This window comes from Microcaecilia unicolor, chromosome 5, assembly GCF_901765095.1.
Source record: "Microcaecilia unicolor chromosome 5, aMicUni1.1, whole genome shotgun sequence".
Lineage (NCBI taxonomy): Eukaryota > Metazoa > Chordata > Amphibia > Gymnophiona > Siphonopidae > Microcaecilia > Microcaecilia unicolor.
In genome coordinates, this window is record NC_044035.1 from 307,211,247 (window position 1) to 307,234,224 (window position 22,978).

General features: G+C 41.9%; 1 protein-coding gene across 4 annotated transcripts in view; it reads right to left on the minus strand.

Annotated features, from left to right (window-relative positions):
- Positions 1 to 22,978, minus strand: part of ADCY7 (adenylate cyclase 7) — a 257,435-nt gene that overhangs the window by 130,033 nt on the left and 104,424 nt on the right. For 2 of the 4 annotated variants that reach the window (XM_030204350.1, XM_030204353.1), the window contains 2 exons: positions 9,659 to 9,710; positions 2,953 to 3,505 (listed from right to left, as the gene is read on the minus strand). In XM_030204350.1, coding sequence (XP_030060210.1) covers positions 2,953 to 3,126 — 174 coding nt within the window. In that variant the 5' untranslated portion in view covers positions 3,127 to 3,505; positions 9,659 to 9,710. Of the gene's footprint in view, positions 1 to 2,952; positions 3,506 to 9,654; positions 9,711 to 22,978 lie in introns of all 4 variants that reach the window. The other 2 variants (XM_030204351.1, XM_030204352.1) reach the window with 2 other exon arrangements.

Sequence of the window (22,978 nt, forward strand, 5' to 3'; positions counted from 1 at the left end):
CTTCCTTATGTTGTCTACCCTGTTGCAGATTTTGGTATCATCCACAAAGAGGCAGACCTTTCTTGACAGTCCTTCCACAATATTGCTTACAAAAATGAAATAAAGTAGTAGACCCAGACCAATCCCTGCAGCATGCCACTGCTAACAACCCTATTCTCAGGGTGAACTCCATTTACCACTACCCTTTGTTGCCTCCCACTCAACCAGTTTCTGATCCAGTCACTTTAGAAGCATAACAAGAGTGCTCAGCTTATGAGTCACTTATACAGAACCATGTCAAAGGTCTTGCTGAAAATGAGGAAGTATAGCATATCTAGTGCTCCACCCATCCCGATCCAACTCTCCAGTCACCCAGTCAAAGAAATTGATCAAGAGCGTCTGACAAGACCTACCTCTAGCCTTGAATTCAGCAATGTATTACAGATATTGCACATTCCTCTGTTTTAATAGAATTTCCATTAATTTACTCACCACAGAGTACGGGCTAACTGGCCTGTAGTTCCCAACCTCCTCATTACTTCTGCGTTTGTGCAAAAGAACTGCATCCACCCATTTCCAATCTTCCAAGAAAACTCCCAATTCTAATGAAGCATTAAAGATTACAAAGCAGAGCCACATAACTTCCCTAAGTTCTTTCAAGACCTTTGGATCTGTTCTATAGGTATTTCCCCACTTATTGTGCTCTCCCAGATTTTAGAAACCAATGATCCCTGATCTGGTCAAGTGCATGTCCTCAATATCTGTTAAGTAAGTTGCACTGGGAAAAGACTGTCACTTTAAATTTGTCTGAACAATGCTACTGTAAGGATCTTTTCAGGACCATACCAAGTTAGAGTAGAGAAGATGTGTATACCATCTGGTTAAGGCAGCGGTTGGCAAACTCATTAGTCAACAGAGCCAAATATCAACAGTACAACCATTGAAATTTCTTTTGAGAGCCAAATTTTTTAAACTTAAACTATATAGGTAGGTACATTGTTATTAACTTAATTAGGGTACTCCTAAGCTGGCCTTTGCTAAAAACTCAGTCCTGGCCAGCATTGTGCAGTAGGACTGAACTCACTCAGTTGTCTTGGCTATTTCAAAGTGCAAGGAACTTGTGCAAACAGTATCTACCATTCACTACTTTTAATAGACTTACAGCATTAAAACCAACCATTCAAGGAAACTGTATAACTCCACCCCCACCCCACACAGCATGAGTTTGAGGTGCACTGCTACCCAGCCCCGCCCCCACCTGCCCACCACCCTCAGCTCCCCAGCAGCCCTCCTCTCTCCATTCCTGCCGGCCATGGCCACCCAGGGTTTAAACCTTACCTTTTTATTTTAAGTCGCAGCGACTAACGGCTCACTTCCAGGCTCCAGCTTTTCCTTTCCTGCTCAGTGACTCCCACCCGCCCTCGCGGAAACAGGAAATACCTCATCGGGAAGGCGGGGCATTGAGCGGGAAGTGAAAGGCTGGAGGAGGTAAGCCGTCGGCCCGTCGCTGCAACTTAAAATAAAGAAGTTTAAACGCTGGGCGGCCTCTGGCAGGAATGGAAAAAAGGACGTAGGGCTGTCGGGGAGCTGAGGGCAGGCGCCTATGGACTGACTGTGAGCGCCGGACAGTGGCGGGGGGGGGCGGACTCGCGGGAAAAGCCACACTCAAGGGGCCAAAGAGCCGCATGTGGCTCGCGAGCCGCAGTTTGCCGACCACTGGGTTAAGGCATTCCCTTTCTGGGCTGGCTGCCATGATAAGCAGCACCTTGACCCTCAAATTGAAGGAAAGAAAAGACCTACTGGACTACTGGAGGCAGCTCTGTGTACTAGATTTAACCATTCCGACTGGGAAGAATCTATGTAGAAATGGATCCCAGAAAGGGGCAGGTTTGCCCTGGTACACAGGAAACCCTTTACCCAAAAAGACTGGATTTTTTTTTTTAAGTGGTCACGGACACAGATAAAGGAAGAGTGTAGAGCATTGTGTGATTATATGTATCTTTCCTATTATTAACTGGAGTTCTTTTCCTTTTCAAATTATTTTTAGCCTGTATACCGCTCTGCTCTGGCAGCTAGAGCAGTTTAGCAAATTCCAATAAAGTAAACTATAAACTATAACTATTTATTCGATACTGTGGAATCTCAGCACAGAAAGACTACCTCAAAGCAGTAATTGTTTTGCATGTAAAGAGTTGAAGCACCCCATATCTGAATGACTGTTTGAAGGGACCTACCTCTATGCCAGGATCTTCAAAGGATATCCCTCCCCCTCCCCCCCATTGAGGAAAATATCCTGTGAAGCCCCTAGGGTGCAAATCCATTGATGAATCACCCTGCAAATAGGACCCCCCTCCCCCTTTATGCTATATACCCCTTATAAAATTTTAGTACAATAGCTGCAAAAAGCATGGCATCTCTCTCATCAAAATATAAAAAGGAAAGACATGGGTGTATCACTTTCATTATGAGCTAAGGGTGTGTCAAAATGCTAAGTCAGCTCATCTCAACCTGGAACTTAGACAAAGCAGACAGCACTACAATGAGATCACAGAAAGGCCAGCTTAACCCTTTTGTGTAACAACAAAAATCAGATTTTCCTTTCTACTAAAAAAGCAAATCAACACCCATTGAAGTAACTAAAATCTGAACATCAATATTAACAAATCCTAACCAAAAGATCAGACGGCATGCAAACCATCTGGCTTGGCACTAACATTTCACTTGCATGATTTATTTAATCCTTTTGTCTCTCCAGTGCTTATATCAACACAAAGAAAAAAAAAAAAAAGACTACAATGCAACGATAAGTTATTTAGTACAGAATGACCAATCCACACATTTCAGGAAAAGAAACAGACTTGTATTTTACTACCAAACAGTCTTCCAAATGTGTGTTTGCAAAAAAGTGATGCACTTGATTTCTGAACTCTGCACATAAAACAGATGTAAGGTGTATGATTTTGTTGTACTCACGTGCTGAAGCGCAAAGAAGACAATAATAAGGGCAATACAAGAAGTGATGGAAATCGACAGCAGAATAAGCAGCAGTGGGTAGTGCTGGGTCACACGCTGATAGGTCTCAAACAGAGAATCGGTGATTTCCCAATCTTCATCATCGTTTATGAAATATTTTCCTTTAGCTGGCATTTTACTCCTGCTTTGCTTTCTTTTACCCAATTTCTATGGAGCTCAAGAAAAGGCTGTGAAAAATAATATAAGCCAGCCTCATACAACAGAACAAAAAACAGACGCTTTCCTTGCGCTCAGAAGCAGTGGTTTGTCCTGCTTTCTTGAACCACAGCTGGAGATTCACATTCTGTGCTTTTACGTCTCATGAATATTGTGCTAGGATCACAGAATGAAGAATAAAGGTCCCTCCCTCCTTCAAACCATGTGCTACTCCGTCAATAGCTCCATGCATGTTTCAGCTGGCTTGCTTCGTTAGCCGGTACACGCTCTTTTCTCTTCTGCCGCATTGGTTATGAAGTCTTGAAAAGTGTGGTCGAATATCCCTCAATTGCAAGCTCTGTGGAGGGAGAGAGAGGAAAATTGAGCCACGGACTTATTGAGGATAAGCATGCACAATGGTGACAAAGTGGCAAAGGGAAGCAGTTCTGTATCTTTCACCGGAACACAAATACTTCATAAGATTTACCTGCTTTTAAATCAAATCTAAAAAGGCATTTTGCACTTTAAAAAAAAAAACCCAAATATACCTACAGCAATAAAAGAATTATTTCAAGTTCTATATTGCAGAATTCTTTAAGCAGCCTCTTCAGTTCCATGAAACTCTAGAAGCTATCATGTTCAGACTACTGTCCATAGATAAATAACATTATCTTTTGAAAGTGAATCAGATAGGAGGGAAAGAGGAAGAGAGGAGAGAGAGAGAGAACAAGCAGTGTAATGTGAGATAACATTTCAAACAGTGACTGCTAAGATTCAGTGAAACTGCAGCAGGAACCAACTTGAATTTGTAAATTTTGCGACAGTGTCAGCATTTCAATTGACGTTGGGGCACTTTTGTAATAATGCATAGTCCAAAGTACACTCCAGGGGAATTCTGTGCATAGAAACCGAAAATTTTGTGCAAAATATTTTAAAAATTCTGCACACTTTCTTTGTGCAGAATTCCCCCATTATAAGGGCTGGCATCATTCCCCCTCCCCACCACCACCACCACCACCACCACCACCACCAGAGCAATGGCACACACAAACACCTCATCTACCTTTTCCAGCCCCCCACATGCCTCATCTACCTTTTCACCTTTTCTTTTCCTTTAATTTTACGCCACCCCTCCCAATGCTCCAGGCCCCTCCCTCCCTCCCTGCACACTCACTGGCTTCAGAGTGGCATGAAGTGGAGAAGTTGCCCAACAGCTCATCGGGCTGCTTCCTGTTCCTCTGCCATCCTGGGCCCAACTGTTCCTTTGAGCTAGGAGGGCCTCTGTACAGTCACACTGCAGGAACCAAAGCAGCAGAGGAGCAGAAAGCAGCCTGATGTGCTACATTACTCAGTGAGATTTATTCTCATCTTGATAAATCCAATATTGTTTTTCACTTGATCTTTCTGCAGCCTTTGATCTTGTAAATCACTCACTCCTATCTCATCTCTCGTCTGACTCTCTCCATGCCTGGTTTTCTTCCTCTCAGACTGTTCCTATAAAGTTATCACTGTTTCCTCCATTGCCTCTCCTTGCCCCCTGACATGTAGGGTCCCACAAGGCTTAGTCCTGTACTACTACTACTACTACTACTATTTAGCATTTTTATAGCGCTACAAGGCGTACGCAGCACTGCACAAACATAGAAGAAAGACAGTCCCTGCTCAAAGAGCTTACAATCTAATAGACAAAAATAAAGTAAGCAAATCAAATCAATTAATGTGTACAGGAAGGAGGAGAGGAGGGTAGGTGGAGGCGAGTGGTTACAAGTGGTTACACATTTAATCTATTCATTAGCCCTCTTGGTACACTCATCCAAACTTGTGGTGTTTCATTCCATTTTTATGCAGACGATATTCTCCTACTCTTTCCCCATCCATTGGTCTCCTTTGACATTGTCTAAACCTTGTTTCTAACTGGCTCTCCGAGCAAAGCCTAGATTTAAACAAACAAAAAACAGTAGCCTGTTGGTTCACCTACGTAGCCCTTCTATCTCAATACTATTTCACCAGTAGACTCTTTTTGCAGTTTAGGAATCATCCTCGATTCTCAACTCACCTACTCTCCCTAGATATCCTCACTATATAAAACACGCTTTTTAATTCTTCGGCAACTATGCTTGACCAGAAGATATTTGGACCATAACACGTTCCACTCACTGATTCTCTCTCTCTTCTGATTACCAGGCTAGACTTTTGCAACAGTTTACCTAGGCTGTTCTCGCTCAAATCTAAAAAAAATTATAATCTTTACACAACACAGCTAGTAGGATGCTGTGGCATACACAAAGATTTAATCAAGTTTCCCTTTAAATGTCATCCGTTGTTCTATGGGAAACCAGTGATGTTCTGAATTAAACTACTGACACTTACTTTTAAGGCCTATAGGATTGGCCTGCAACAATATTTAGCAAACCTCACTATTCCATACTCAGCGATCAGTCTCCTTCTTTCTATAAATGATCACTGTCTGCTCCTTCTTGGTCCCAAACTGGCTGAGCTGGAATCTACAAGACATCATACCTTCTACTTTGCAACCCCTTTCTACTGGAATTCCCTCCTTCTCCAAATTCTACTACTACTAATCATTTCTATAGCGCTACCAGATGTACGCAGTGCTGTACACATTATATACGTTCTCTGTCCCTAGAGCATTCACATTTTTCCATGAAAAGTCTACTAAGACTCTCAATAGCAGAGTGAAAAACCTGGCCCAGATGAGCTGTATATAGAATTTTATACCTACTTCAGCTGCTTTAATTACTACCATCCCCATGCTAGGCAAGGACCTGTTACACGCTGTGTCAGAGTTTTCCCAGCCGGAGTTCACTGCATCTACACCAATTCAGAGGCCTGATTTGGTTTGTTCACTCTTCAAATTTACCTACAAATAATCACCACATACAGACTCCTTCCTGAGACAGGCATTGTTTGCCGAAACATGGTGCCATGTCGAGTCTTATTTTCTATTAAGGAATATTTTCCGACTTTCCGTCTTCTTGGGTTTTTTGGAAGTGTCTTATTGATCATGCTTCTTCCCTGCTTCTGCATTCCTCCTCTCGTAGCTAATCTAGTTTACCATTTTTGTGGTTGTCCCTTGTTATTTTTAGGTGCCAATTTAGTTATCTTCCTTTAACATTGTGAATATTCAGAATGGAGATGGGATACTGATCGGTAGACGTCGATACACTTTTTAAGTGAAGGTAAAATTACTTGTTCACATCTGAAACAAAGAGCTGAAACCCAGCATCCTGTGTGTTTCAGCCATCAGTGATTTTGAAGAAGGTTGAACTTGACAGTATTCTTTTCACTAAAATGTGCAACAATATTTTTGCATATCTCTGATGTAATTTTCTCACAAGTTTATTGAATTATCTAGAAAATTTCAAAAGATTGCAGACCAAGAGCACCAAAAGGCCAATCCCTTCAAGTATCAACAGCAAAAGGTATAACAGAAGCAAAAGACACTGAAAAGTTTTCCACACCATCCTGCTGCAGTGTGAGAAAAGTAATTCAACTTCTAAGTCTATTTAGTCTTTGTCTTCAAAGCAATGGGTCACAAATCACAGGTAATACCGTAGTTGATTAAAATATAGATGGTCTTTATTAAAATACTCAGTGTACCCATGTTTTGCTCCCAGGCTGTATTAATCAACTATGATGTTACCAATGTTTTGTGTCTGTTGGACTTTGGTATTCCAGAGAGTTATATTTATATGTATCAAATATTCAACTTTATTATATTATAATTTAAATACAATACATGCCTTAACACCATTCATTCAACATCAATCATACACCCCACACATCCATTCACATTCTCCAGCATATCACAACCTGTGCTTCATGGGACTGTTATTGCATAGTTTCAATAGTTAGCATAAAGTGATGTCACCCATTTTGTCTTAATCGCAATATCTGCAGTCAAAGTTCATCAATTCAACTATTTCTCAAACTGCAGTCTTTCAGAGAAGCGTGTATGTATAAATAAAGATACTGTCCTCTATGTGTTATTCAAACACTTCAATGATCTCTTGCTACCATATATTTATATCACCGATGACCTGTCGTCATTATATGTTCAATGGTGAAAATGTTCCACTTTCAACTGATGATGACGCACTCCTAGTCCTCACGGAGACCACAGGAATAAATATCCACTCCATGTGGAAGAGAATGTCGGGATGACAAAAAAGATAATTGTTACTGGGAGCGGTCTGCAGTTTGAGGAATCGTTGAATCCAGTGGCGCAGCCAAGGGTGGGCTCGGGTGGGCCCAGGCCCACCCCCTTTGGGCTCAGGCCCACCCAGTAGCAGCACACCTATGATGTGACTGGCAAGGATCCCCAAGCCCCACCAGCTGAAAACTCCCAACAACTGTCCCTCCTGCATACCTTGTAAATAGCAGATCTTCGCCTACAGTGAGATGCAACTGATACATACTGCTTACTCTGGCCCCACAGCCTTCCCTCTGATGTATTCCCGCCTATGCGGAAACAGGAAGATGCATCAGAGGGAAGACTTTGGGGTCAACATGAGCAATGTGTATTAGTTGCTGCTCGCTGCCGGTGAAAATCTGCTATTTAAAAGGTATGCAGGAGGGGGGGGGGGACATTTGATAGACCATTTGGCATGCAGTCGAGAGAGGGAGAGACCAAATCACTTGTGGGACAAGGCAGAGTTCTTCTGCCCACCCATCTTAGACCAAGGCCCACCCAAAATTGGGTGTCTGGCTACGCCCCTGGTTGAATCGATGAACTTTGGCAGCAGATATTGCGATTAAGACAAAATGGGTCAAATCACTTTATGTTAACTATTGAAACTAAGCAATAACAGTCCCATGAAGCACAGGTTGTTTTTTTTTTTTTGTTACATTTGTACCCCGCGCTTTCCCACTCATGGCAGGCTCAATGCGGCTTACATATTGTATACAGGTCCTTATTTCTACCTGGGGCAATGAAGGGTTAAGTGACTTGCCCAGAGTCACAAGGAGCTGCCTGCGCCTGATGTGGGAATCAAACTCAGTTCCTCAGTTCCCCAGGACCAAAGTCCACCACCCTAACCACTAGGCCACTCCTCCAGATGTGATATGCTGGAGAATGTGAATGGATGTGTGGGACTGATGTTGAACGAATGATGTTAAGGCATGTATTGTATTTAAATTATAATATAATAAAGTTGAACATTTGATACATATAAATATAACTCTCTCGAGAACGATTAATACAGTTTGCATAGGAAAAGCTCTGGTGTTAGTAATAGTGTCCCCTAGTTAAGGGACTTTGGTATTACCAAGCCTCTATGTTTCTCTTCAAAGCAATGGTGTCAAATTTAGAGGATAGTCCACTGGGAAATGGACCCATACTACCAGTTCATTTCACATACTCCAGATAGCTTTCAGCAGATAACTTGCAGCCACTACCCATCCAAGACAGTTATGATCCAGTGCCTTAGAGATGAAGCTCCTGTGTCATTTCATCCAGTTCTCCCTGTTTACTAAGGGGCCCTTTCACTAAGCCGTGGCAAAAAGTGGCCTGCAGCAGTGCGAGCACATCTTTTGAGCACAGACCAGGCCAGTTTTTACCATGTCCTGGAAAAGGGCCCCTTTTTTTAAGGGGCCAGAAATGGACGTGTGGCAAAATAAAAACCAGCACGTGTCCATTTTCAGCCTGAGACCTTACCGCCACCTACTGACTTGGCGGTAAGGTCTCACGTACTACACGGGCAGTAGGCATACAGTACGCGCCCATTGCCATTTATTGCCGGGTAAGAGCCATGCGGTAGAAAATAGAAAAAAATTTCTACCATGGTTTTTTGGCGCGTGCTGAATTCAGAATTACCACCTGGGACATGCTGTAGCCGGGCGGTAATGTCGATTTGGCGCACACTGGACACGCGGAAGCCCTTACGTGCCTTTCTAAAAGGGCCCCTAATAGAATTAGCAAATGCTGAGCTTTAGTAAAAAGGCCCAGACATTTTTTGGCTTTCAAATACTTTCCCATGAAAACACTACACAACAAATACTGGAAGGACCATCAGTTGTTTCCAGGAGAGGGAAAATTTAGTGTCCAAAAATCATTAAAAAGACAATCAACATAATAAACTATGCTAGATCATCTGCCAAACACACACCAATCTGCCTAACAAAAAGTAGAGAAACTCAGGTTCTTTACATACACTTCATATTTAATTACTGCTACTTCCATGGCAACAAGCATGTAACATCAGCAATGGGCATCAAATGATAAATTGCATGGTTTACAAATGGACGCCCGAATAAAGACTTTATTCAGTGCTAAGAAAGACTTTTTGGTTTAGTTTTGTTTTTAAGCCCGGAAAGTGTGAAAGACAGCAAAAAAAAAAAAAAAGGAAGAAAACCCATTTTAAGACAACTATGCTTCTTCAGACCAAATTACTATCACCATGGTGCTACTGGCTGCTCCCCTTTGAGAACAATATGAAAAACACAGCCAAATTAAAAGTCAGCAACACTTCACACAATTATACATACTCACTGATAGTGCTCAGGATGAAACAGTACAAGATGATTTCTTGATCTAGCCAGCCCTAGAATAGAAAACACACTTCTATCATCTTTGACATCTTAAAAACTACTAGCTCTGTGATAACGAAAGCAACAAAAATAATCACAGGAAAAGTATTTAAGCTTAAAAGCAACCAGATGGAGATTAAAAATGTTGGAAAAATTAACCTGTTAAAAAAATTAACCTGTTTATAGCAATTTATGACTATGACAGGAATATGGTGGAGAAAGTATGATGAGAACCCTTTAAAAGAGCAACACACCACTGATGGGTACGGTAGCTTCTACAGGCTCCTCCATCAAGTCTTCTCCCTCCCAACCTGCTACCACCACAGTCTGCTTCACATGAGCTGCAAATACCTTCTCCAAATTCTAATCTCTCTCCTTCTCAGCATAGCAGAGATTTCAGTTCCAAAATCCAACTCATACTGTGAGTGGCCTAGTGGTTAGGGTGGTGGACTTTGGTCCTGGGGAACTGAGGAACTGAGTTGGATTCCCACTTCAGGCACAGGCAGCTCCTTGTGACTCTGGGCAAGTCACTTAACCCTCCATTGCCCAATGTAAGCCGCATTGAGCCTGCCATGAGTGGGAAAGCGCGGGGTACAAATGCAACAAAAATAAATAAAATGCCATCATTTTGTCCATCAGATTTATCTTATTTTAGCACTTTTGTAAGTTTCAAGACTTAATATGCATAAAAACTGTATTTAAAAAATAGACGTAAAAGTTTACTGCTATTCCTATGCCCTTTTGGAATAGTGATTGCGAAAAAAAGCAATAATGGAATTCAAAAAAAGAATGGATGAAGACAAAAGATCTATGGTGGTAAGAAGATGGAACAGAAGAAAAAACATTTTTGAGGGGGGGGGGGGGGGGGGAGTACCCTGAACAGCACAGAGGTTACAACCCTAAACAGCAGTGGCACTATGGCTCCAGAACTTAACAATATGAAGAAACCAACACTGATGGATTCTGGGCATCCTGGGGACAAATATGAAAAAAGGTTTGAGAGGTCAGGAAGAAGGAATGGCAATATGGCTGCACTGAGAAGTTCTATAAGAGGATAAATCTATACTGGGTAACCTACAGAGTTACAGTTAACTCATTTATAGTGTGCTAATACCAATAACGTAGTTCATCAATTACAACGTCAAATCACTGAAAGAGTTGCCATCACAAAGAGATACTCTGTACATTCCATTACTGCTTAAAAGATCAACACATCGAACAGCAAAACAATGTGTTTCAAGAAATAATGTGGTCCTTACAATCTGAAGCCAGAAGAAAAATTGTATCTGACTTTGGTTTACAGCCCATTTCTTCCTTGCTCCTTTTTTTCCCAGCTCAGTCCAGACCAGTGTTGGGATTCCTGTGTCATGAGCTTTCATTCACAACTACCTGTAAATTTTTACACTATTTTAATAGGCCCGCCTTCTCACTGCTCTTAACCTGGTCATTTTAACAAGGGTCCAGGGCCGCTGAGGGGGGGGGGCAAGATTCCCCCAGGCCCAGCACTGGGGTCTGTCTCTCTCCTGCTCCTGATGGGACCCGGGTGATCGCGTCTCGAAAGGAGCTGGAGAGAGAAAATTCTGGCACCGGACCCCCTTAGAGGCTGGGGAGGTGCAGACACAGGGCTTCGGGGCCTCTGGTTTGGCTGGTGGAGGTCCCCAAGCCCCAACAGAAGCCTTCTTCCAGCGCTGTTCTCTGCTGCATTGCCTGCCCTGAGGCTCTTTTCCCCTCACATCGCACATGCTCTGTTTTGATGAAATTGAGCATGTGTGACGTGAGGGGAAAAGCAGCCATAGGCCAGGCAATACCTCAGAGCAGGGGCGTAACTACTATGGGGCCACGGGGGCCTGGGCTCCTGTAGATTTGGCCCTGGACCCCCCTTTCCCGCTGCCATCCCTCCCCTGCCGCCGTCGCGTACCTTTACTGGGGAGGGACCCCAACCCCCACCAGCCGAAGTTCTCTCCTCGGCTGTGCAGCGTTGCTTGCTGAATGATCTGATCAAGTTTCTGTGTGTGCGTCTGACGTCCTGCATGTTGTACGTGCAGGATGTCAGACGCACGCACAGAAACAGATTGAAACTTGATCAGATCATTCGGCAACACCGTGCAGCCGAGAAGAGGACTTCGGCTGGTGGGGGTTGGGGTCCCCAGCCAGCAAAGGTACACGGCGGGAGAGGGTTGGTGGCAGGAAGGGGGGGGGTCGAGAGGGTTGCGGCGGAAGTTGGCAGCGAGCAGGGGGGGCGGTGGTGTGGGGGGGGGCTAAAATGTGCCCCCTCACCTCGGGCTCTGGACCCCCCTCCTGTCAAAGTCTGGCTACGCCCCTGCCTCAGAGAACAGCGCTGGAGGGGCTTGGGGACACCCACCAGCCAAGGCATGTGGAGTTGTGGCAGGGGGCATGGAGGTGGGGTAAAATGTGCCCCCCCACACCAAATTTTTTTAAGTCTGGCTATGCAGCGGACCAGGGGGGGGGGGCAGGCAGCAATGCCCCAGGGCTCCTTCTGGAGTTCGATAATCAGTATCTCTAAATCAAGCCACCAGGAGTCACCCTTAACTATGACCATTATGCCCTTCCTCCTCCTGCCCACCGAGTGCCTGCTGCCAACACTACCTACCTACAGTCTACACAGTATCCACAGTGAACCCAAAATGAGGATATATCAATTGCAATGCTAGGAAATTGTTTGACTTTAAGAAAACTATATCCTGCCTCTTGCTCATAAAGGTAAAGATTAAATTAACCCTCTGCTGCTGTATTACACAGCTCAATCACATTGCCCCCAAATTGTTTTATTTTTCTTTTATTATAATTATTTAAAAAGCATCAGCAGGAAACCAGAGAACATAATGCACTACTTCTTACTTTCTAGAAATCTATTATGTAATATTTGAATTATGTCTGTAATGTTCAATGTATATGGGCAAGAATTCAATAGCTGCTGTTCAGAGCTACTTAACAGCTGCATTCTTTCTATACTTGAAATGGCTCCCAATTTGCAAAATTTTAAGAAAGCAACATTATTAAAATCTTCCTGGCTTGACTACAGAAATTAATTTGGATACAAAGAGGGGCATTTTCGATAAGATGTCTAAGTCTGACTTTGGAAGTTTTGCTCAAAATGTCCAGAATCCAGTAGTGAATTTAGTGATTTTTCCAAACAGCAAAACATTTTTTGGGTTTTGTTTTTTAAATGACCACTTGCTAAATGTTTTTGTGCTCTGTGCGTTTATCTTTTTGGTCCATTTTCGGAAAAAAAAATCCAAATTTAAAAAAAAACACAAAATCAAGCCATTGAGATGTTGGAGAAGCCAGCATTCTTAGTAGATTGGCCACACAGAAAACCCAGCAGTGCCCTAGGGGGCACTGCAGTGGACTTCACATACAAGCTCGCAGGTATACATCTCATCGTTACCCCCTTATATTGTATGGGAAGCCTTTCAAAACCCACCAAAAATCTACTATACCCAACTGTACACTACTACTACTACAATAGCCCTTATTGCTGCAAGTATCACCTATATGTGGGTACAGTAGATTTTTGAGTTTTAGAGGACTCACACATTCCACAAGAAGTGTATCAGCTACAATGGGATATGGGCCTGGGTCATCTTCTCTACAGTGCACTGCACCGACCTCTAGGCTACGCCAGGGACCTACTTGCTGCTCCATTAAAACTGGCTATAACATCTGCAGTAAGCACAAATCACAAGGGGTGGGGTGTGTTGGGAGCGGGATTTGGGCATTCTCAAAACTTGGACGTTTTTCTGCTATAATGGAACAAAGCAAAAACAACCAGGGCTAGACATTTTGGTCTACACTTGTTTGAATCAAGATTAAGTCACAAAAAGGTGTCTTAAAAGACCAGATGACCACTAGAGGAATTAAGACATGACCCCCCCTTCTTACTCCCTCAGTGGTCACTAACCCCCTCTCACCCCCCAAAGATGTGGGAGAAACAGTACATACCAAGTTCTATGACAGCTTCAGATGTTATGGCCAGTCCTATTTGAGCAGCAAGCTGGTCCCTGGAGTGATTGGTGCATTGCACTATGGAGAAGGGAACCCAGGCCTATATTTCACTCTAGCTGGTACACTTGTGGTGGAATGTGTGCGCCCTCCAAAATCTACCAAAAACCTACTGTATCTACATATAGGCGACACCGACAGACATAAGGGCTATTGTAGTGGTGCACAGTTGGGTACAGTAGGTTTTTGGTTGGTTTTGGGGGCTCCCCATACAATATAAGGGGGTAACAGCAAAATGTGCACTTAGGACCTTTTATGTGACGTCCACTGTAGTGCCCCATAGGGTGCCCCATTGCTCTGCTGGGATGTCTATATAGCCAGTCTACTAAGAATGCTGGTCCCCCCCCCCCCCCCCCCCATACATCCCAATGACTTGTTTTTGTTGTTTTTCCCTTGGTTGTTTTGGTGTTTTGTTTTTCCAAAAATGTTCCTAAAAGATAGATGCAGTGAGCACAAAAATATCTACCAAATGGCCATGTTCAAAACAAAAAGTTGGATGATTTTTTGGTTTGAAAATGGCAATGTTTGCTACTCGATTTTTGGATGTTTTTTCCTCAAGGTGAGAAAGATAAAAATATTTAAAAAAAAAAAAAAGGTTTGAACCACACAGAAGAGAGAGGCACTGAAGATATAAGTTTAAGACATAGTGGAAAGGGTAGGGTCAGGCTGTGGGATAAGGGAGACACAGATGCAATTGGGGAGTCCCAGGGAGGTTACAGGTGAGTGGTAACAGCAGGTCTCACATTCCATATAGATTTTCCACATAAGGGAACAATCGCCCAAGGGACACAATCTTCCAATGAAAGGTGCTCTACGGTAGTCGAGTCTCTGCAAGGTGTGATACATTTTTCTGACAAAAAGGTGAATGCTATCCAAAGGCAACCTGTGTGATCTTGAAAACTGGTTTATTAAATTTGTCACCAAGTAACTTACACTGCTCCAATAAAGGTATAGCAAATTGCAAAGAATCCAGTTTTCTCCAGGACCAGTAAAGTTACCAGAATTGCATGATGTTACACCTATGCACTTGACAGCAACCTTGAATTGACTTTAAGGCCGGATTATGAGAGGTAGAGAACTAGTCATCAAAATAGATTATAGTGGTTGAAGAGACCAGCTTAAACTTCATGAAAACTAAAACCTGTTCTACTATGCCTAATTTCACTTCTCGTACCAAAAATATTATAACTAGTAAGCATTCACAGAAGAAAATCAACTGCAGAAACACACTTGCTATTATGTCTTGTTTTCTTCCTGCCCCCCCCCCCCCCCTCTGCTATTGATCAAAAGAATAAAACATAATAAATCTGCTTTTCAGAAACTAGCATTAAAGGAATTAGCCAAGGGACTCAGTATTTCCTGATATTTTTTTTGCATCACATCAGTTAGTTTAATTGTCAAGTTGCTAGGTCTTCCATTGGTAAAGAAAATGCAATTTGCTAGCATATGATTTCCTGGACACATGCTCCCAGTGAAAACATCACTGGCTGATGGAGAACAGCAACAGTATACCCTTCCTGAGACAGTTAATCGTTACATGTCAAAAACTCAATTCATGATGAAAACACTTCAAGAAGAGAACTAAAAAGCATAGTGGCAACAATAGAAACTACTGTGCAAACCAAAAGTCATCTACCAGCACTGGCATGTTATATTTCTCTACTACTGTTCTCTATTGCATTAACAATCTCAATAGATCAGGGGTGGGCAACTTTTATACCCAGACAGGCACATGAATGTTGGTACTATCCCTAACAGGCCACATAAAATAAAAAGAAATGAACAAAATTAACATAAAATTAACAAATGCACCATATAAATCACTACCAACCATGCTGACCAATGGTGGTTGATCTCCCTTTTTCCTTCCCTCCCCCCCCCCCATGATCTCTATCATCTCCCTCCTTCCTCCCCCTCCCCCAATAGTCTCCTGCATTTCTCTTCTTCCTTAGCTCCCTTCATCCCTCCACCCTGGTCTCCAGCATCTCTCTACCTTCCATCCACCTCCCCTTCCACCATAAGCTGTTTTAATAAATAGGGCTGTGTCAGCATGACATTGTGCTGTCAAAGGCCTAACCAGGCCTCTGGGGGTTATTGAAGGCAGCTCTGAACCCCCCCCCCCCCCTCCAGTCTGACCCCTGGTGATGTCAGCTTAAGTACACAGGATATCGCCCTACCTGATGGGATTAGTTTTCAAGGGTTGCCAGACTGGACCTTCAAAGGAATACACACCTTCTTAGTAATCAGGAGACAGCAAATCAAATAAACAAATCATGACATAGAAAGGTGCTGGAAACAGAAAATTCAGGTATGTATAAACACACACAGAATGAGGGGGGACAGGCAGACACACACACATTCATACCTACAGGCATTCATGCTCGGACAGCCCTTCCACACACAACCTTTCTTCAGCCACCTACAGAAGGCCAGACAACTGTTCACCTAAACATAGAGTTAGAGGGCCAGGCAGATACAGCAACACACAGAAGCAGCTCTGTAACCCATTTCTGTTCTAAGTCTCTGCATTTGTAATAGGCTTATTTCTATATAAAATACCCTTTTCCAAGCCACACCCATGTGTTGTCTTACTGTGCTACTGCACTGCCTGAGAGGGTACTGACTGGTCATATCATCACAAAGGAATAAGGAAAATGCCTCCATGGTGCCTTAGGGTATAATTTGTAGACTGGCTGTCGTGACTTCAGAGTCTCTATGGTATGTGATCTAGTCTTTGGACTCTCCTGTTAAAACCAAAAATTTCAGTAAACTTTGGTTTCCACATTGTTGAATGAACAGGAACTGGTACTAGGTCAACTTGCCCCTAGGCTGGATCAAGTGGAGGTTCAAGTGCAAATATTAACAACTTCAATATAGCTCAAATTAAAGAAAGATCTGGTGTAGCAAATGTTGGAATAGCTGGATATCAAAGTAGGAAGAATAACTTAAGGTTTTAGATCTTCCCTAAGTTGCCTTTGATGTTGCCAGTGGGATACTGTCTGAAGATATTTGCAAAAGGTTTTGAAATTACCATTGGATAATCTGTCTCCAGCTTCTAGGACCTCTTATCCACTCCCCATAAAGGAGATTTTGGGGTATTAGTAAACCAGGAAGGATTACATCAGGATCAATAAACCTGACTGCATTTTTGGAGAGTTTGTTGGAGGTGATTACAGAAAGAATCACCACTTTTTGTTACTTTTGTGCTAGAACCCAACCACAATAATGTCTTTAAAAATTTTCTACTACTAAGCCTCTCTTTGGGTCTATTGTGCAAATACTTTCCGATTTGTTTCGTGCTACCCAGATTAGATGCTGTAAATTCTGGTTCTAGGGAGTAGTTATAATTTGAGATTTCCTTGTAATTGATGAGGGAGCGGGAGAATTTTCTTCTTTTCTTTTTTTGACCAGAGACAGCTCATGGATTTTTTTTTTTTTTTTTTTTGGACCAGGGACAGCTCATAGATTTTCTTAAGGCTGGGGAAGAAACAAAAATTCTAGGATCAGCAAAGCCAGAAGACAACCAGCCATTATAGTATTTCTATAAGTCATTCCGTTAGCTGTGTGTCCTTTAGGTTAATTTTTCCCTATTTCTTGGCCCCAAGATTCATGGTCTAATGTATATGTTTATATCCTTGTTTTCTTTTCTTGTTTTTTTTTTTCTTACTGTGTTAAGTATTGCTCATTTCTGATTCAGTCAAGTTTTTTTCACGTGTAACATTTAAATATTTAATAAAGAAAGTTTTTTTTAAAAGAAAGCTGTGATCTTACCTTTCTCCTCTTGACCCTCTTAACAAATAGAACTTAAAAGAGTTAACAAAAATGGCAAAAGCAGGAGCCTAGTTAGAGCACATTTTGCTGCCCCCATCAGTTCCCGATACCTGCTTTTGTAGTGGTATGAGGTACAGACCACAGAAGAGAGATTTTCCATCTGGAAAAATCTGACATTTCACATTAAAGAAACAATTTTTAAATAAAAAGTGCCTTAACATGGCAAACCTGAGACCTTTATTTCGTTTCCAAACTACTTTCTTATGTACTATTTTAACAACGGATTTTTGCCCTAAAAGTAATTCAATGTTAAGATCACAATTCTGTATAGGTTAAGGGTTCTCAATGCAGCCCTGGGGACATACCAAGCCAGTCTGGTTTTCAAGATATCCACAATGAATATGCATGAGATAAATTCACTCCATTCACAAAGTGCAACTCTCTCTCTCATCCATATTCAATGTGGGTATCCTGAAAACCTGACTGGCTTGCAGGCTTATTTTCGAAAGAGAAGGGCGCCCATCTTCCGACACAAATCAGGAGATGGGCGTCCTTCTCTCACGGTCGCCCAAATCGGCATAATCGAAAGCTGATTTTAGGCGTCCTCAACTGCTTTCCGTCACGGGGACGACCAAAGTTCACGGGGGCATGTCAGCACCGTAGCGAAGGCGGGACTGGGGCGTGATTAGGAGATGGGCATCCTCAGCTGATAATGGAAAAAAGAAGGGCGTCCCTGATGAGCCACCGGAGGGAATTGGGGATGACGTCCCCTTACTCCCCCAGTGGTCACCAACCCCCTCCCACCCTAAAAAAAAACACTTAAAAAAATTTTTTGGCAGCCTCTATGCCAGCCTCAAATGTCATACCCAGCTCCATGACTGCAGTATGCAGGTCCCTGAAGCAGTTTTAGTGGATGCAGTGCACTTCAGCCAGGCAGACCCAGGCCCATCCCCCCCACCTGTTACACTTGTGGTGGTAAATGTGAGCCCTCCAAAACCCACCTGAAACCCACTGTACCCACATCTAGGTGCCCCCCTTCACCCCTTAGGGCTATGGTAGTGGTGTACAGTTGTGGGAAGTGGGTTTTTTGGGAGGGTTGGGGGGCTCAGCACCCAAAGTAAGGGAGCTATGCACCTGGGAGAAATTTCTGAAGTCCACTGCAGTGCCCCTAGGGTTCCTGGTTGGTATCCTGGCATGTCCGGGGAACCAGTGCACTACGAATTCTGGCTCCTCCCACGACCAAAGGGCTTGGGGATTTGGTCATTTTTGAGATGGGCGTCCTCGGTTTGCATTATGGCCGAAAACCGGGGACGACCATCTCTAAGGTCGACCATCTCAACATTTAGGTCAACCATCTGCAAGGTTGACCTAAATGTTGAGATTTGGGCGTCCCTGACCATATTATCGAAACGAAAGATGGACGCCCATCTTGTTTCGATAATACGGGTTTCCCCGCCCATTCACGGGGCCATCCTGCAAGGACGCCCTCATGAAAACTTGGGCACCCCGTTCAATTATGCCCCTCCACGTGTGTCCCAAGGAATGGGTTGAGAGCCCTGGTATAGGTATACTCTGTTTATACATTATGCTGCTAACTGCTAACGTTTTCAGCAAACTGCATCAACATCTTCACGGATGAATAATCTTTACTCTGATCAGACTCCTAGTTGGTGTAAGTTGATTCTCCATTTTATTTGCCAAAACTCTGAAACCCTACGCAGCTCAGCCTCGCCTGCCTGCATCTCTAGAGCCTTCAGAAGGCATTACTCTCTCCCCCCCCCCCCAAGTAATTCAGTAAATACACCTCTGAGGACACAAGTCCTGACAACCTACAGAGATTGTAAAACATATTCCTCATACCACTTCTTCATTTGTGGAGTTGGGCGTTTTTCATTTCCTATTTCTTGTTCAATAAAGTTTTGTAAGTTAAGAGATGAGTCCTTCTTGCATGCCAAGCTCACATGGTTTAGCACTTTATTTAACTGCATACAACACTGATACATGCAGCAAGGACAATATGGGGTTCATTATCAAAGCACTTAGACTTACAAAGTTCCATAGGTTACTGTGGAACTTTGTAGGTCTAAGTGCTTTGAAAATACACCTATAAGTCTACAAATTAACCACCAAGGTAATAAATGAGTTTCAACGTTAAATAGGTTTATTCAAGCACAGGCATCTAAATTCTAGATTATGGCCAAGCAACAAACAACCCCATCACTATCAACCCTTTGCCATATATTAAACAACTTTTTACAATACAGTATTTAAAAAAAATCCACTAAATGTGACAAGAAATCTGTACATTTAAATGACAAGATCACTTTGCTGAACTTAAAAAAAATAGTTAAAGTATGAAGCTGTGATGTCAATCTCCAGTAACAATGCCACAGTGCAGTCCAATTATCAAATTATTCGGAGGGCAGTGTGACTATTTTGGAATAATTTGTTGTTTCTAGCAAGGATGTACTGACTTGATGAACATTTTGAAATCTGTATACAATTTCTGCTCACAGAAGCACAACCCATCACCTTTGGGTGTCATCCTTCTTCACACTTTAAAAACACTACTCAGTGAACATGTGTAGGCATGGTATGATGTGCTAAGCTATTAGTTAACTGTTCTTTCCGGCAAGACAAAACCAAACACCAAACTGACAAGAATTGTCGAAGCTTCTACTGAATATGGCTAAAAATATGGCTGAATATGGCTAATCAGATGTAAAAACAGATATCCATCAACTGATCTGGCTATGTTTAACCAGATATTCAAAAAATGACCAATTACTAGGATAAAGTTAATCGTCCCTCTGTGCTTCATTACCATCTCCACACACACAAAATGTCAAATCTAATAGAGGTGTGCGGCCCAAAAATGTGTTACATTTCTCACGTTGTTTGTAAGACTTTTCATTGTGTTTGGCTTTTCTTCCTTTGATTTCCATTACATTCCCATGCTTTTTATGAGAAAAAAAAACCTGTTATTTTGTCACTCACTCCATCACTTTTAAGTTTCACACTCGGTGCATTGGTGGTTATACCCAGTGTTGTTCAAAGTACTTAAGTAAAAGTAAAAATAAATGTATATTTTAATATTTAAGTACAATGAAGAACACATTAAAAAATGTAATTAAGTGAAATTAAAAATGTTTCTGCCTAATGTAATACTTTTTCAGTAGAAAGTAAAAATACCATAATAGTGAATGCAACTATTGTTATCCCAACAACTTTATTGCTCTATAATTCAATCTACAGTCACTCATGTGAGTGTGTTTGTGAGTCATTAATCCAAGGTGTTTAACAACTGCACTAGCAGGAAATGGATGGTTCAGTCTGATAAAAAAAAAAATTCCTTCGATTCAGGCCAGGCTACAGTATTACTGATGCCTTTTAACTGGGTCTACAGGTATTGATCAAAAGAATAAGTCTGAAACACCTGACTTACTTATAGCAAAGAATACTTTATCATCGTTATTGTTATCATCTGCAATAGTAGTATTGCTAATTCATCACTTGCATCTTTATCTTTGTAATCATCGTCATGCTGTCTAATTACAGAGACGGCTTTCAAAAATTTGAAATCATTCTCTGTTGTCCTGTTTTTGTCTGATGCCAAACTCTGTTTGAATATCTTCAAGAACTGACGCAAGAATGTCAAAGGTATGGAAACTCTTCAGTCTTAAGGACAGACAAGCAGAATATCAATCCAGTGAAGAGTCACGCCAATGTAAAATTGTCCATGGGATGTCCAGCAGTCTGCAGTGATAGTGACATATATCTGTTTACCAAGAACTGCAACCAGCTTCAGCTTCGATTCAAAGTGACCAAACTCATCACTGTTCTGTTTGGCTGGAGACTAGTAACCAATTCAATAAGCACAGGCAACTCTACTGTTCTCATAGGCTGTATTCTCTGAACACCAAAATTTAAGATGAGATGATCCACTGTTGGACGAGGTTTGCAACAGCAAAATCCTGTTCCAGGTTTTGCCGTTTCATTTGGTATACTTGGGAATCATCATTTAGGTCTCTCTGCCACTTTTACTTTTTATTTTCAACTGCAAGTATCAAAAGAACTAGGTAAAAGTAATAAAAATTGGTAAAATTATTACTTTGGCAAAAGTAACAAATTTTTCCCATACTTCTTTACATGTAAAAGTAACAAAACTAGTTACATTTATTTAGTTACTTTACAACATTGGTTATACCATTTGCATCTTGGCGATGCTCATACAGTCCAGCATAGTTGCATAAAACAGCCTACTGCCTGACAGGACCCCTGACAACGGCCTGCGAACCAATGTCGGGTATACCTTGTCAGCACCTTCTGCATATTGGATTTGAAGAATAAGATTTAGTATTTTGACAGTCGTGGGACTTTGTTCATGGTGTCCTCCTTTCTGGTGTTCTTTCTTCGACTTTCTGCGGACTTTTTGCTTTCCTGTTTTGTTTTTTTGAAGACCAAACCAGCTACCACCTGACAAAAATTGTAGATGCTTCTATTGAATATGTCTAAATAGGGCAATCTTTGGTTGTTTTTCACCAGATATCCATCAACTGATCTGATTATCTTTAACCGGATATTCAAAAAACAAAAAACATGTAATTAAACTCTGGAATTCGCTGCCAGAGAATGTGGTAAAAGCAGTTAGCTTAGCGGGGTTTAAAAAATGTTTGGCTGGCTTTCTAAAGGAAAATTCCATAGACCATTATTAAAAAGGACTTGAGGAAAAGCCACTGCTTATTTCTAGAATAAGCAGCATAAAATGTATTGTACTGTTTTTGAATCTTGCCAGGTACTTGTGACCTCAATTGGCCACTGTTGGAAACAGGATGCCAGGCTTGATGGACCTTCGGTCTGTCCCAGTGTGGCAATACTTATGTACTTCATTACCATCTACACACACATACACACAAAATGTCACAGGTGTGCAGCCAAAAAAATTTGTGTTTCATTTATCATTTACAAGATTTTTCATTGTGTTTGGCTTTTTTTCCTTTGTTTTCCATTACAAGAGCCTTATCGTTAATGAGTACTATTTCAGAAGAACGCACACTATTAACGACACTTGGGTTTTCCCGTTTTCCATATCTTTTCACACGAATGCACATCCCTAACATCTGATGCTCTTTTACTGGTAAAATATTTGCTTAAATACAAGATTAACCAGCAGTTGAGGAAATGTTTCCTTAGCAATGAATAGAAATCAAACAAAATAAAACATGGAAAAGAAAATAAGATGATACCTTTTTTATTGGACATAACTTAATACATTTCTTGATTAGCTTTCGAAGGTTGCCCTTCTTCCTCAGATCGGAAATAAGCAAATGTGCTAGCTGACAGTGTATATATTTTCCAAAAGTTTGTTCATTTGCTTTTTCATGCGGCTGTATGCGGTATCTTCCATCTTAAGTAGATATATACACTGTCAGCTAGCACATTTGCTTATTTCCGATCTGAGGAAGAAGGGCAACCTTCGAAAGCTAAT